The 12779-nt window shown below is 29.4% G+C and overlaps 1 protein-coding gene across 3 annotated transcripts; it reads right to left on the bottom strand.

Annotated features, from left to right (window-relative positions):
- Nucleotides 1–402: 402 nt before the first annotated feature.
- On the bottom strand, nucleotides 403–7161 carry LOC130948264 (uncharacterized). 3 transcript variants are annotated; one of them, XM_057876974.1, is made up of 12 exons: nucleotides 6538–7161; nucleotides 5291–5832; nucleotides 5118–5207; nucleotides 4748–4987; nucleotides 4186–4407; nucleotides 3821–4106; nucleotides 3397–3731; nucleotides 3190–3299; nucleotides 2996–3102; nucleotides 2823–2899; nucleotides 2635–2733; nucleotides 403–1023 (listed from the first exon to the last, which is right to left on the bottom strand). In XM_057876974.1, exons 1-11 carry the CDS (start codon nucleotides 6866–6868, stop codon nucleotides 2635–2637), a joined length of 2439 nt encoding a protein of 812 aa, XP_057732957.1. In that variant the 5' UTR covers nucleotides 6869–7161; the 3' UTR covers nucleotides 403–1023. The 3 variants fall into 3 exon arrangements, with proteins under 3 accessions (XP_057732957.1, XP_057732955.1, XP_057732956.1); XM_057876972.1 differs by lacking the exon at nucleotides 403–1023 and adding an exon at nucleotides 2086–2510; XM_057876973.1 differs by lacking the exon at nucleotides 403–1023 and adding an exon at nucleotides 2086–2460.
- Nucleotides 7162–12779: the final 5618 nt, after the last annotated feature.

Raw genomic sequence — 12779 nt, 5'->3', positions numbered from 1 at the left:
CAAATTAGAATAATAAACAGCGAACAAGAATTACAATAATAAATTTTATGTCAAACAAAAAGATATTCTATAATTTGTTTAGTACTCTTAGTATTTTTTATTTAGTATTATTTTGAACTATAAAATTTTATTACTTATGATTCTATTGTTACTTATGATTCTATTGTTATGTATGATCAATTTTTTATTTACTTTGTCATTTTTAATAAGATCAACAATTCATATTATAACAGAATTATGATAATAAATTTAATAAAAAAATCAAAATATAAAAAAAATACTAAAAGTTGAAATTTTTTTTTAAATATTTGAAATGGCTTGAAACAAACCTTGAAGTGAATGCAGAAGCAACAATTTTTTGCTTCTAGTAAGTGCACTTTTAGGTTGCAAAATCGGAGAAAGGTTACCAAATCTTTTCTAAGTGATAAGACTCGAGTTTATGAACAAATCACTGTTTGTTACTTGTTTCTACAAGACAATCAAGTTCATATTAAGAAAATAAAACAATAAAATGCTACTCCTTCCAAATTAAACTTACGTGTACGATCGTGTTGGCTGAACATTATATTAATAAATAACGAAACTGGTCCAATGCCGTGTCATGCTTAATCACACAAGGACAGCTTATGCAACAATCAATTAAAAGTTAAAACTGATAATTACTAGAACTCATTTGATAGTGCTTCACATAAATCTGGTCTAGGTATAGCAGGCAAACATGTTGCAAATTAGGGGCTTCGCCAAACGCAATTAACTAAAGCCACACCCAAATACCTTATTAACGAATTACATCATAATACAGTTATTTGAATGCATTTACAAGCACAATACAAGTGCAACAAAATTGCCATCAGTGAGATTCATCATTACAAAAGCAAATCATGAACCTTGATTCACAAAAACAAGTGATAACGCCAAATGAAACCAAAAGAAACAAAATATAAAGCTTAGTAAACTTCACATAACGGACAGGAATATCTTGAGATTACACCCAGCCGTGCAGCAAAAGGGACAAACTGGAAACTGTAATTTTAACAAGTCAGTAAACAACATCCCTCACCAAGTTTAAGAAGAATGAATCGTATCGCAAGCAGCAGCACAAGCAAATGAAACCTACTTGACACCAACTACCTACAATCAAATTGATATACCTAGTGTTTTCCATGAGATGAATTTCGTGTGGCAAGAGAAGAGAAGAGGTTCAAACTATAGCTGTGTGTTCTTAATCCTCAAAATCCCTCCCCTTCATCCCTTCTTCCCCATTAGATTAAACTCCCAAACACACCCTAAGAGAATATTGGTGGAATAGCCATCTAAATATCAAGGAAATACATGGAATAATGATATGAATAACTCCTAAACTCTAGCACTGCTCAGAAAACATCAGCAATATAAAAAGCTTTATGATTTTAAAGACACTTATTGAGAATCAAATTCATTCAATGCCCTCCAGACACCCACCAAGTTGATCAAAAGGGCATTTATGATAAATCCATATCCGTATAAGCATGCGGCTTCAAAAAATTACCGATTTTAATTGGTTCAAGTTCCCCTTTGCGGTAGGTGTTTTTCTAAATCAAGCAGTGTATGACGGGCACATAGAGTGCCAACTTCAATATTCATAAGTTATTATCCGCAAGTCATCTTCAATCCATGTAGCTGCTACCTTACCAGCACTTACATGCATTTCCCCATAACAATGCAGAGGCAAATGGTCTTCCAAGGCCATGCCACAGGTGATAAACTAATTGCATACAATAATTTCATTGCAAAATGGAAAACCATGAAGTCAACTAGTCAACAAGCAAAGAAAATATATTAATTCTGCTTTAGCACTGTCTCGTACTTCCCCTCAGTAGAAATTTGTAAAGTAAAATTCACTCTGGCAACAGATATTACCAGTATGATGCTGATTAAGGGTAACATCACAAATCCCAAGATTTCAAGTGACAAATCCCAATATGATAATCTTTGACTTTAATTACTGTTGTGCATATTACTTCTAGCTCAACAATTAGTTCACTTCAGTTCTGACCATAGCACTCTAAAGAAAGTAATCCAGCGTAATTGAACATCTTTTGGAGATATAAAAAACAAGTACCAACTTTGATAAATCCACTAAGCCTTAACCAAACAAGTAGGCATCTCTAGCCATGGTCTCTGTCCAAATGAAAGCTAGATGGAGCAGTCTTTAACATTATCCATCAGGTAAGGTATAATTACACATCACTGCTCACTACTCTTTCCATCTCTTATTTACTTGTCCATAAAGTACAAATTCAAAAACTGATAACATCCCATCCAGAGGATAACCAAGTGCTTGAAATGACACAACCATATCGAGATAAATTCCCAAACTATGGTATAGTAATTAGCAGAGGTCCTTTCTCCAAATTGTAGACATCATAACCTGCATAAGCTTCAAAGCTCATCCTATGCAGCCTCTTTAGTATATCAGATCTGTTCATAGACACGTACACTGGTGACCAGTGTGAAGCCTTTCGCCAGTCCTTGTAGAAAAAATAGAGATGCCATTTTCGAGGAAATAATATTCTCTCAGACATAAATTTACTTATATGTAGTATCCTCATGTACTCAACAAAATGCAATGCCAAGAGATTTCAGATAAGTTACCTAATAATAAGAGCCAGAGCCACCTCCACCACCCATGTAACTGCTACTACCACCCACACCCCTGCCAGAATACATAGTTGAGTATGAGCTGCCTCCAACCTGCACAGGCACAATAATGGTCCATAAAGAAATGCAGACAGACAGACATATGTAAGATACTTCCTATTGAGAAAGGTCAGGAACATTACATCACTTCCTCGTGAAATGTAATCACCACCATAACTTGATGAGTACATCCCACCAACATCATTATTACCAAAGGAACCTGACATGGAACACACAATATGTAAGGAGTTAGGACCGCATAAACAAAATCCTAGTGTTGAAAATACTGAATCAAACTATTTACAACAAAACCCACCTCCACCATAACCCATGCCTTGTCGACTGCTATACATCCCATGGGAATCCTGACTAGACATTGAACTTCTGCTGCTTCCACCATACCCCAGACTAGATCTTCCCAGCCTACATATCAGAATGTAAAGATTGAATTACAAAACCATAGCATTCAGCTTAAGAGAGGAGAAGAGCCACATTTAAGATGAAACTAACCTGTCACCATAAGCATCTCCATATTGAGAACCACTACCACCATATTCATAGTCCAAACGAGCTCTTGATTGACGAGCACTAGTATCCGCATATCGTGAAGGAACATCATCCTAATTAGAAATAGAAATAATATTATTTACAAAGTCTTTTTATTTAGAACTGAAGATTATTCAGATTAAAGAATCAATGCTCAGAGATAATACTAACAATGGAAGCATAAGAACGTTTTGAGCCAGAGAGGGCATCATAGTCGCGGGGTCGTCCTTCACGGTAACTCATGTGTGCAGACGGTGGCGGAGGGGGAGGCCTCTCAAATCTTTGGCCATAGCCATCATCCACGTAACCTCTCCTTGGTGCAGCACGAGCCGTACTTCTTGGAATATCAGAATATGCAGGACCACGGGCTGGATAATCCCTGTATGATGGACGTCTTTCAGAGGCCATCCTTGAACCATAATCTGTAGCAACTCTACTTCTAGGAGGCGGTATGTCCTCACGTCGAACATAATCTCTCTTCGTACTAACTTTAGGATATGTAGGAGCTAAAAAGAAAATGTAGCACTTAATTAATCATCAAAAGATAAAACTGTAGATACATATCTTCAAAAATATAAAACCTTGTACTACATACGAGGAGGTCTCCTCTCATAGGATCTGGCTGGAGGAGGCATAGGCCTACTTCTTACTGGCACTGACATGATAGGACGTCTATCTCTCACACTAACTGGCCTGACTGGTGGAAGACGACTTCCAATTCCCCTAACCGTGCGAGGGGGAGGAAAACTACGTGGTGCAGGTCGGCTCCATGAAGGTCTGGCCATTGTTGCAGAACCACGACCAGGGCGGTAGTCCCCACGACTGATATGTTTTCCACGGCCTCTCTGAAGTGGTCTTGACAACCTAGCCCTAACTTTTGCCTGAAAGAAGCTGAGAGCATTATAAAAAGCCCCACATAACTGTTGAAATATCCAAACATAATTAAAAGCTAAAACAGACCTTCTTGTCACCTTCACCCAACTCTGTACCGCTAATACTTTCAGCACATCTTACTGCAGCCTCATGTGTGGCAAATGTAACAAATCCATAGTCTTTCCTACGGGCAGCTGGCATGTTCCTGGCAAGTTCAATCTTTTCTAGGTCCCCAAATTTCTTAAGAAGATCCCGAACATAATCTTCATCCCATGAAGGAGAGAGTGCATCAATAAAAACAGTTTTGACCTGCAACTTAGACATACTCGATGAGTTTCCTTTGTGGAGCACGACGGGCATATTTATTGCAAAATAAAGACCACTTCAAAGTTTCTCCACTCGAAAAACACCAAAGTGATATTCAGTCAACCCATCTAAGTACAGTTCAATTTGAAGCAATAACCAATTTAACAATCGAATAACATAATTACAATGTTTATAATATAGAGATAAAAAACTCAGGCTCTTGGCATTTGAAGAAAACAGAAGTGTCTAAAAGAACTGAGAATATTTGGCACCCAAAAAAAAAAATCACAATGGTTCCTTTAATATCCCTCATGAAACAAATGAATCTAGATTTAGAAAATACCTGTGCCATAATTTCATCACCCGGGTCAATAAAGGAATCTGCAAAGGAAACCTTTGCAGGCTTATCTACTCCAAACACAACATCTCTCTTTTGAAGTCGTTTAAATGCATCCATAGCATCTGACCGAGAGGAAAATTCCAAAAATGCAAATCCTCGGTTCTTTCCTTCATCATTACTATCTTCTACTAGTGTTATATCCTCAACATTTGTAACTCCATAATGCTTTAACTTTTCCTTTAACTGAATCATAAGTTGCATTTTATAGTCAGAGACTCATCAAACTTCTATAAAGAGGTAATCACTAGCAAATACAACTCAGGCCACGAAGGTCAGAAGGTACAAAAACTATGCCCAAAGGAATTGAACTTACAGCTTCCTTTGTCCATGTCTTGCATATGTTTCCCAAATAGAGGGTATCACTATCCTGACTTGGTGTTACACCACATTGTTTTCCGTTAATCTGAAATTGCAGTGATTAAAACATATGATTCCATACAATAACAGATTTAAATCCACTCTAACACTGAGAAGATCAACAATTACCACTGGATTTTTAAGCTCTGCTACAGCTCGTTTAGCTTGTTCCACGGTTTCAAAGCGCAGGAATGCAAATCCCTTATTTTTTTTAGTCTGAGGATTCATCATCAGCCTGACTTCAGTGACCACCCCAACTTCACTGAACACCTTCCTCAGATCATCTTCAGTAGCATCCTTGTCAAGGCCCCCAACAAATACTTCAAATTCTTTCCTCTTTTTTCTCTCCTTTACAACTTCACGGTGTTCCTCTTCCTCCACATCAACCAAATCAGCATGCTCATGCTCCTCATCTTCTTCACCCTCAATTTCATCATGAACATCTTCAACTTCTTCCTCACCTGTGTCACCCTCTTCTTCACCGGCATTATCCTCTGCTTCTTCCTCTACTTCATCAACCACCTGATGAACCTCGTCTTGTTCAATTTCCTTCTCATCATAATCAACTGCAATATATTCCTCCGGTTCATATTCAGGATCATTATCCTCCAAATCTAACCGTTCATCTTTTTCATATTCATCTATAGACTCCTTAACCTCCTCTTCCTCGTCTGTCATAAAATAACGATTTCAGATTATCCCATCAAAGCATTCTTAACTTTTCCATCATAATTTTTGTCAATTAGGGGTTTATGAATCCTCAGCATTGCTAGTCACATGGCGCACATGTAGTATAGCAGAACGCACAAGTCAACTGAAAAACAACTTAAACCTAGAAAAAAAATACTCACAGCACAAGCAACCCATGAACTACAACTCTCCCACAAGCTACCAAAAGGATGACTATGACCAAATTGCCAGTAACATGAAAACATATCTATCAGCCAAATGTTTTTCTCCCAACAACCATGGAAACATAAGCCTTACAAACATTCAGCAAGCGCAGGGAAAAGAAGTGATACATAAAAATAAAAAACACTCACAATGTTTTTCCCAAAAAAAATAATAACACAGAGAAGACTAAGATATTCCCAACAGAACTAATAAACAAAAAACTTGACATGCAAAGAACCCCAACACCACACTCATGACCAACTTTAAACTCAAATACAATCCAAAACCTTTAATCTTAGCCTCCCAATATGCGAATAAAAATGTACCAAAGAAATCTCATACATTTACAACATCAGCCAATTATTTTCAAATTATGTGAAACTACCACATATATCAAATTTTAACTAATTTTCAAAGGTATAATCTTCAATTTTAAAGAATTTCGGAATTGATGATAACAAAGAAATAAATCAGGCACTTACTTTTCGACACAGCTGATCCATTATGCACGTGTGTTGTCGCTGCTTCTTCTACAGCTTCAGGAGCCATTTGATTCATATCAATCGCTTGTTCCTCAACAAAGGGCTTCTCCTCTTCAACAACGACAGGTTTCTCTTCAAGAACAGGGTTCACTTCGGCTTTTGGCTCATCCTCCATAATCGGCTTCTCCTCGAGCTTCCCCGCTTCCTCCACAGCTTCAGGGTTCGGCTGCTGCTGCTGCTGCTGATTCTGCGCGGCCTTCGAGGGCCCCCGGCCTCCTCTTCCACCCCTTCTTCCCGGAGTGCCGCCACGCTTCACCGTTCTCGGAGGCATTGTTGAAAACCCTAGTTTTCACAATCGGGAAATTGATTCCCTTTATCCTTATCGGATCGGGAAAAAAAAAACACCCTAAACTCAAAATTCCTAATTAAACAATTGGAAAAATTATCGGTTGTCTTCAATCGACGTCAAAATCGAAACTTCAAGGGAAAATGAGTGCAGAGTATGAGAACAGCGAGGAAATTAGGAATTGAAAGGGATCAATAAAAACCCTAGTGTGCGAATCAAAGGGAAAATATGCAAAGTTGAAAAAAAAAAACACAATAAATAAAAATAACCTGGATAACAGAAACAATACGGAGTTCCAACCTGGATCCCTAGTGTCATATTTATAGTAACGATGAATTGCATTGTAACCCCATAAGTTTTGGGTTTTTTCGTTGCAGTCCTTCCTAAACTTATGTGATTTACATTTAGGGTCCGTTTGATAAAAAAAATTAATTAATTTTTTTTTAAATTAAAATATAAAAATTTAAATTAAAATTTAATTTTTTAAAATTCAATTAAATGCTCTTTACAATTCTTAGAACATCAAAACTCAAGAAAGTTGTATTTTATTTGTTTTTATTATTATTATTTGTATTTATTTTTGTATTGGACAAGTATACTAAAAACAATCGAATTTGGACCAAGGATTTTTTATGTTTTTGTGTGGTAAAAGAATCTAGGCAGTTGCCAAATTAGATTATATTACTTTATTTTGAATTGATATTAGATTATCGTAAAATTATAAAAAAATAAAAAAGAGAAGAATATTCTTTTAAGATTAATAAAAAATTAAAATATCTTTTAAAAGTAACTGAAAATTTAATTTAATTTCAAAAAGAATAAAATAAGTTTGTAATAAATTTTAAAAAGATAAAAATATTTTTTTAAGATTAGAGTTATTTAATTATTTTAAAAATTATAAAATTTATATTAAATTTAAAAAGATAAAAGCACTCTTTTTGAAGAGTAACGTTAAAACTTAAAAGTCTAAAATATTTATTTAGTATTAATAGTCTTTTCAAATGCTTTAAAAATTAGAAATTTGTCCTAAATATTAAAAAATAAAAATATACTATTTAAGATTAATTTAAAAAAGACTAAAATATTCTTTTAAGATTATTGTTGTTTAATTAAATTATAATGTTAAAATTAAAATTTGATTTTAAAAAGATTACAATACATTTTTAGATCATTTTAACATGACAAAAATACTAATTATCCAATCAAGGTTGTTTTATTCATTTAAAAGAAGAAATTTGTATTTGATTTTAATAGATCCAAATATATTATTTAGTATTCATTTTAAGGTTAAATTACTTTATTAGTTTTTATAGTTTCACTAAATTTGTAGTTAAGTATTTATAGTTTAAAAATTTTTAATTGAATTCTTACACTATTTTAAATTTATCTCGTAATTAGGTCTTTTCTGTACCAAACTCAACAAAATTAAAATCTAATCAATCTGATCTAATTATATTAAATTTTGTACCTAACGAATAATCGTGTCAAATGAGATTTTACTGATTATACCCCACCTTAATTGGTTTAGATATCGAATTTAAGGTTCCACAAACTCAAATTGACTTGATTACCTTACATATTAAAAAATAAAAATATAAAATTTATATAATTTTTTCTAATCCTAATCTCACTTCAACCATCATTCACCTATTTTTTTCTTTTATTTATTTATTTTTTGTTCGTTTTAGACTTTTTTCCTACAAAAATTATTTTATATTTAGATAGCTTTTTTTAAAAAAAAATTTAAGTATTAAAAACGTCTTTCGCTTTTACTTTTTTTAAAAGCAAAATATTGTTAATTTTTAGAAAAAGCAAATAATTTACTTTTTTTAATAAAAATATTTTTTAAAAAGACATTCAAATAGATTTTAAATTGAATAAAAGTATTTTATTTTAAATATATAAAAAAATTAAAAGACCTGAAATTATAATTATACCCTTTTAGAGTTAATTTTAAAAATTAAAATATCTTTTAAGATTAAAGTAATTTATATTGAATTAGAAATATGATATAATTTTAAAAAATAATAAACTATTAAAACAAAGATATAAATTTAGAAAATTTGAAAATACAATTATACCGTTGTAAAGTTAATTTTAAAATTTAAAATATCCTTTAAAATTAAAGCGGTTTATTTTAAATTAAAACTATGGTGTAATTTTTAAAGGAGTAAATTACACTTTTGTAAATTTTAAAAAAGATAAGTCCTTCGAGAATTAGAATTGTTAGATTATTTTAAAAATTCAAAATCTATATTTGAAGTTAAAAAGATACAATTACCCCCTTCTGAGATTAATTTTAAAATTCTAAAATATCTATTTAAAAGTTAATTAAAAATATAAAAATATTTAATTAGTATTACTGTTTTTAAAATTTAATATTAAAATATATAATTTTGAACTAATTATAGAAAGACCAAAATATCCTGTTAGAATTAATGCTGTTTAATAGAATTAGAATGTTGAAATTTAAAATTGACTTTAAAAAAGTTACTTATACTTTTAGATAATTTTAAAATGATAAAAATATTCCGTATACAATTAAGATTGTTTTGTTGAATTAGAAAAAAGAAATTTAAATTTAGTTTTAATAGGTCTACGTACAATATTTAGTATTAATTTCGAATAGTAAGAGCTCTTTTAGAATTAAATTGTTTAAATAAACTAACTATAGAAAATAAATTTTTTATTTTAATTTTAATTTAAAATACTTAAATATTGTATTAGTTACTTTTAAAAAGACATAAATATATTTTATTAAGACGAATGACAAATTTATAAGTTTGAACAACTAATTCAACAATAAATTATATAATGGTTGGTTATAATATTTAGTGTCTAAAAAAACTTTTCTTTAATAATTTTAATTTTTAATAAATTTTAATCTTTTCTTCGATAATTTCAATTTTTTTAGGATAAATAATTACTTAATTTATTTTTTAATTTTGCTCTTAATAAAAAATAAATTCAAAAAAATAATTGAATAATTATCTACCGTAAAAATTTGATATTATTGAATATTAAAATTAAAAATAAAGTTTAACTAAATTAAACATTAAAGAATTTCGATGCATTAGAGATAAAAGGTACAATTTATACTTCACTATATATGTATCATTTTTTCTTTTTCGCAAGTTTATGTACTAGTCATTCTACCAATATTTCATGATGAATAAAAATTTTTAAGAGTAGAATTATAAAAAAATAAATTTATTTAGAATGAAAGTAACGTGATTAAAATAATTAACTAACTATGTATCATAAAAAATTGATATTATTGAATGATAAAATTAAAATTTATTTCTATGTATCGTTTTTGTCCCAACGTTTTTGTCATATTTAAGTCCCTAACGTTTCAAAATCGCCTTAATTTTGTCCCACCGTCAATTCTATTAACAATCCCTCAAGGCCTCAATCCCTCAAGGTAGGATAATATTGAGCCAATTTTAAAACATTAGGAACTTAAATAAGACGATTTAAACATTAGGGACAACTTTAGGACTTACACCAAACACCGAAGAAAAAAACCATCCTTTATTTCATTTTTTTTTCTCTATTGTATCTTTGTTTAACACAAAAAAATGGGAAAAGAAACTATTCTTAAAAGGTAGATGTTACAATACTCCCTTAATGTTTGGAGTTTTAGGGTTTAGGGTTTAGGGTTTATATCTTTTTAATTCTTTTAAATTTTTATTTTTATCATAATTTTATAATAATTTAATATCAATCTAAAAATAAAATAAATTTAAATTAAACCAAAAAATTTAACCCAAATAGAATTTAATGCTAATTCTTTTTTCTTTCTTTAATAATTAAATGATGATTCTTCTCTCTCTTTTTAATTAAGGAGTAGTAAAACTCCAAATACGTTAACTTTTGTTTAACTCTTTAAAAAGAGTTTTAATACTCCAAACCTTTCAGGAGTATTGAATCAGGCACCTAGATAATTCCATTAATAAAGCTTTTAATGTATATGGACAAAATTATTAATTAATTAATATATTTTTTTTGTAAAACTACTAATACATTAATTATAACTTTTAAAATATATTTTTAATAAAATAACAATTATGATTATTACAGAATTTTTTATTTTGATGACATACTATTGAAAATTTAATATATTCTATTGGTATATAAATTATTAAAATTATTAAATTCGTTTATAAATTCTAATTAATTAATAATTTTTATTTTTATTTATTTTAATTATTTGTTTGATATTATAACTTATATCATAAAATTTGAAATTTTTTAAATAATAATTTAATTATTTTAATTACCAAAATAAATAATTTGTAGCGTACTTACCAATTTACACTATATTTATTTATTTCATTTACATATGTGTATTTTTTCAATTTTCACATGTCTTGTTTACACATAAAAAATTATCTCATTTATAGTATAGAACGATATATATGTATTTATAAATAATTAAATATAATTTTTAAAAATAATAAAAAATATTAATAATTTAAATTAGACCAAATTTTGTAAAAATGGAATGTTTCAAATAATAGAAAAGATAAACGATTTTAAATAATAGAAAAGATAATCCGTGCATTTTAAATAATAGAAAATATGGACACGTTAACACATTTACTGTAAAAGCACATAAGTGCAACGTTAACTGCCCATTGTTGACACAGTTATTAAGATAAAATTAGTTAGAGTTTACCTAAAGCAATTCAGATAATATTTCAAATTTTTAAATGACAAAATTTTTAAATTTTTTATGCACTCTCTTGAATATTAATTTTTAAATTTAAATTATATATATTTCAAATTTTGTTTGTCACATGAGAGTGTATAAAAATTTGAAATATAATTTAAATATAGGTGATTTATTTGATGACACAGTTAATGAAGATCACGACTCTATTGGCATAGAATATAAAATTTTTTCTATTTAAGTTGGTTGTACAAAATTTGTTACAAAGTTTAATCCAATTTAAATTATTAATATTTTTTATTATTTTTAAAAATTATATTTAATTATTTATAAATACATATATCTCGTTTATACTATAAACGATATAATTTTTTATGTGTAAACAAGATATATAAAAATTGACAAAAATATACATATGTAAACGAAATAAATAAACGTAGTGTAAATTGGTAAGTACGCTATAAATTATTTATTTTGATAATTAAAATAATTAAATTATTTATTTAAAAATTTCAAATTTTATGAGATAAATTATAATATCAAATAAATAATTAAAATAAATAAAAATAAAAATTATTAATTAATTAAAATTTATAAATGAATTTAATAATTTTAATAACTTATATACCAATAGAATATATTAAATTTTCACATGTTATTAAGCTGATTCTATCACTAATCGGATAATATTAATTGCATTTTGTTCCATCAAATGATCAAAATCTTGAACATGATGAAAAATGAAAAGGATTTCGTTATTTGATGTGTCTCCAAATATGACTTGTTTCAATAGATTGATCTTCGAAGAATCGTCCGAAGAACTCGAGGATAATAACAATGCAAAAATATACGTGTTTTTTATTCTTTTAGAAAGATTAAAAGAAATAAGCTGCATATTTGTGTTAATAAGTTAAGAAAACTTGTTTATGAAAACATAACATAATCTCTTAAAAAATATACCAAAGAATCGTAATTTCTACGAAAATAACATAAACCTCAACGGTTTGAAGACAAATTTGGAGTTTCACTTCCCTAAACAACATAATATCTATTCGTGAAACCATAAACACATCCCTATATAAAATTACTTTCATCAATAAATTCTGACTATTTCTCGATCCTAAAAAGGAAAAATCCAAATATTCCATGTCCGGCTATCAGTCACCATCACAAGCAAAAAAATTGCACGACTACTGGAAGGCATAATTTAAGCAAAATTCA

The sequence above is a fragment of the Arachis stenosperma genome, chromosome 9 (genome assembly GCF_014773155.1).
Source record: "Arachis stenosperma cultivar V10309 chromosome 9, arast.V10309.gnm1.PFL2, whole genome shotgun sequence".
Taxonomy (NCBI): Eukaryota; Viridiplantae; Streptophyta; class Magnoliopsida; order Fabales; family Fabaceae; genus Arachis; species Arachis stenosperma.
This window is presented reverse-complemented; position numbering and strand designations above follow the sequence as displayed.

Bases quoted from the DNA above. Each gene is read 5' to 3' on its own strand.
- LOC130948264 (XM_057876974.1), bottom strand. From the start codon at position 6,868: ATGCCTCCGAGAACGGTGAAGCGTGGCGGCACTCCGGGAAGAAGGGGT. The intron at 4,107-4,185 runs GTCTGTTTTAGC...AGCTTCTTTCAG, and splicing joins TGGGTGAAGGTGACAAGAAG to GCAAAAGTTAGGGCTAGGTT. The intron at 3,732-3,820 runs GTATGTAGTACA...TTTTCTTTTTAG, and splicing joins CTATGAGAGGAGACCTCCTC to CTCCTACATATCCTAAAGTT.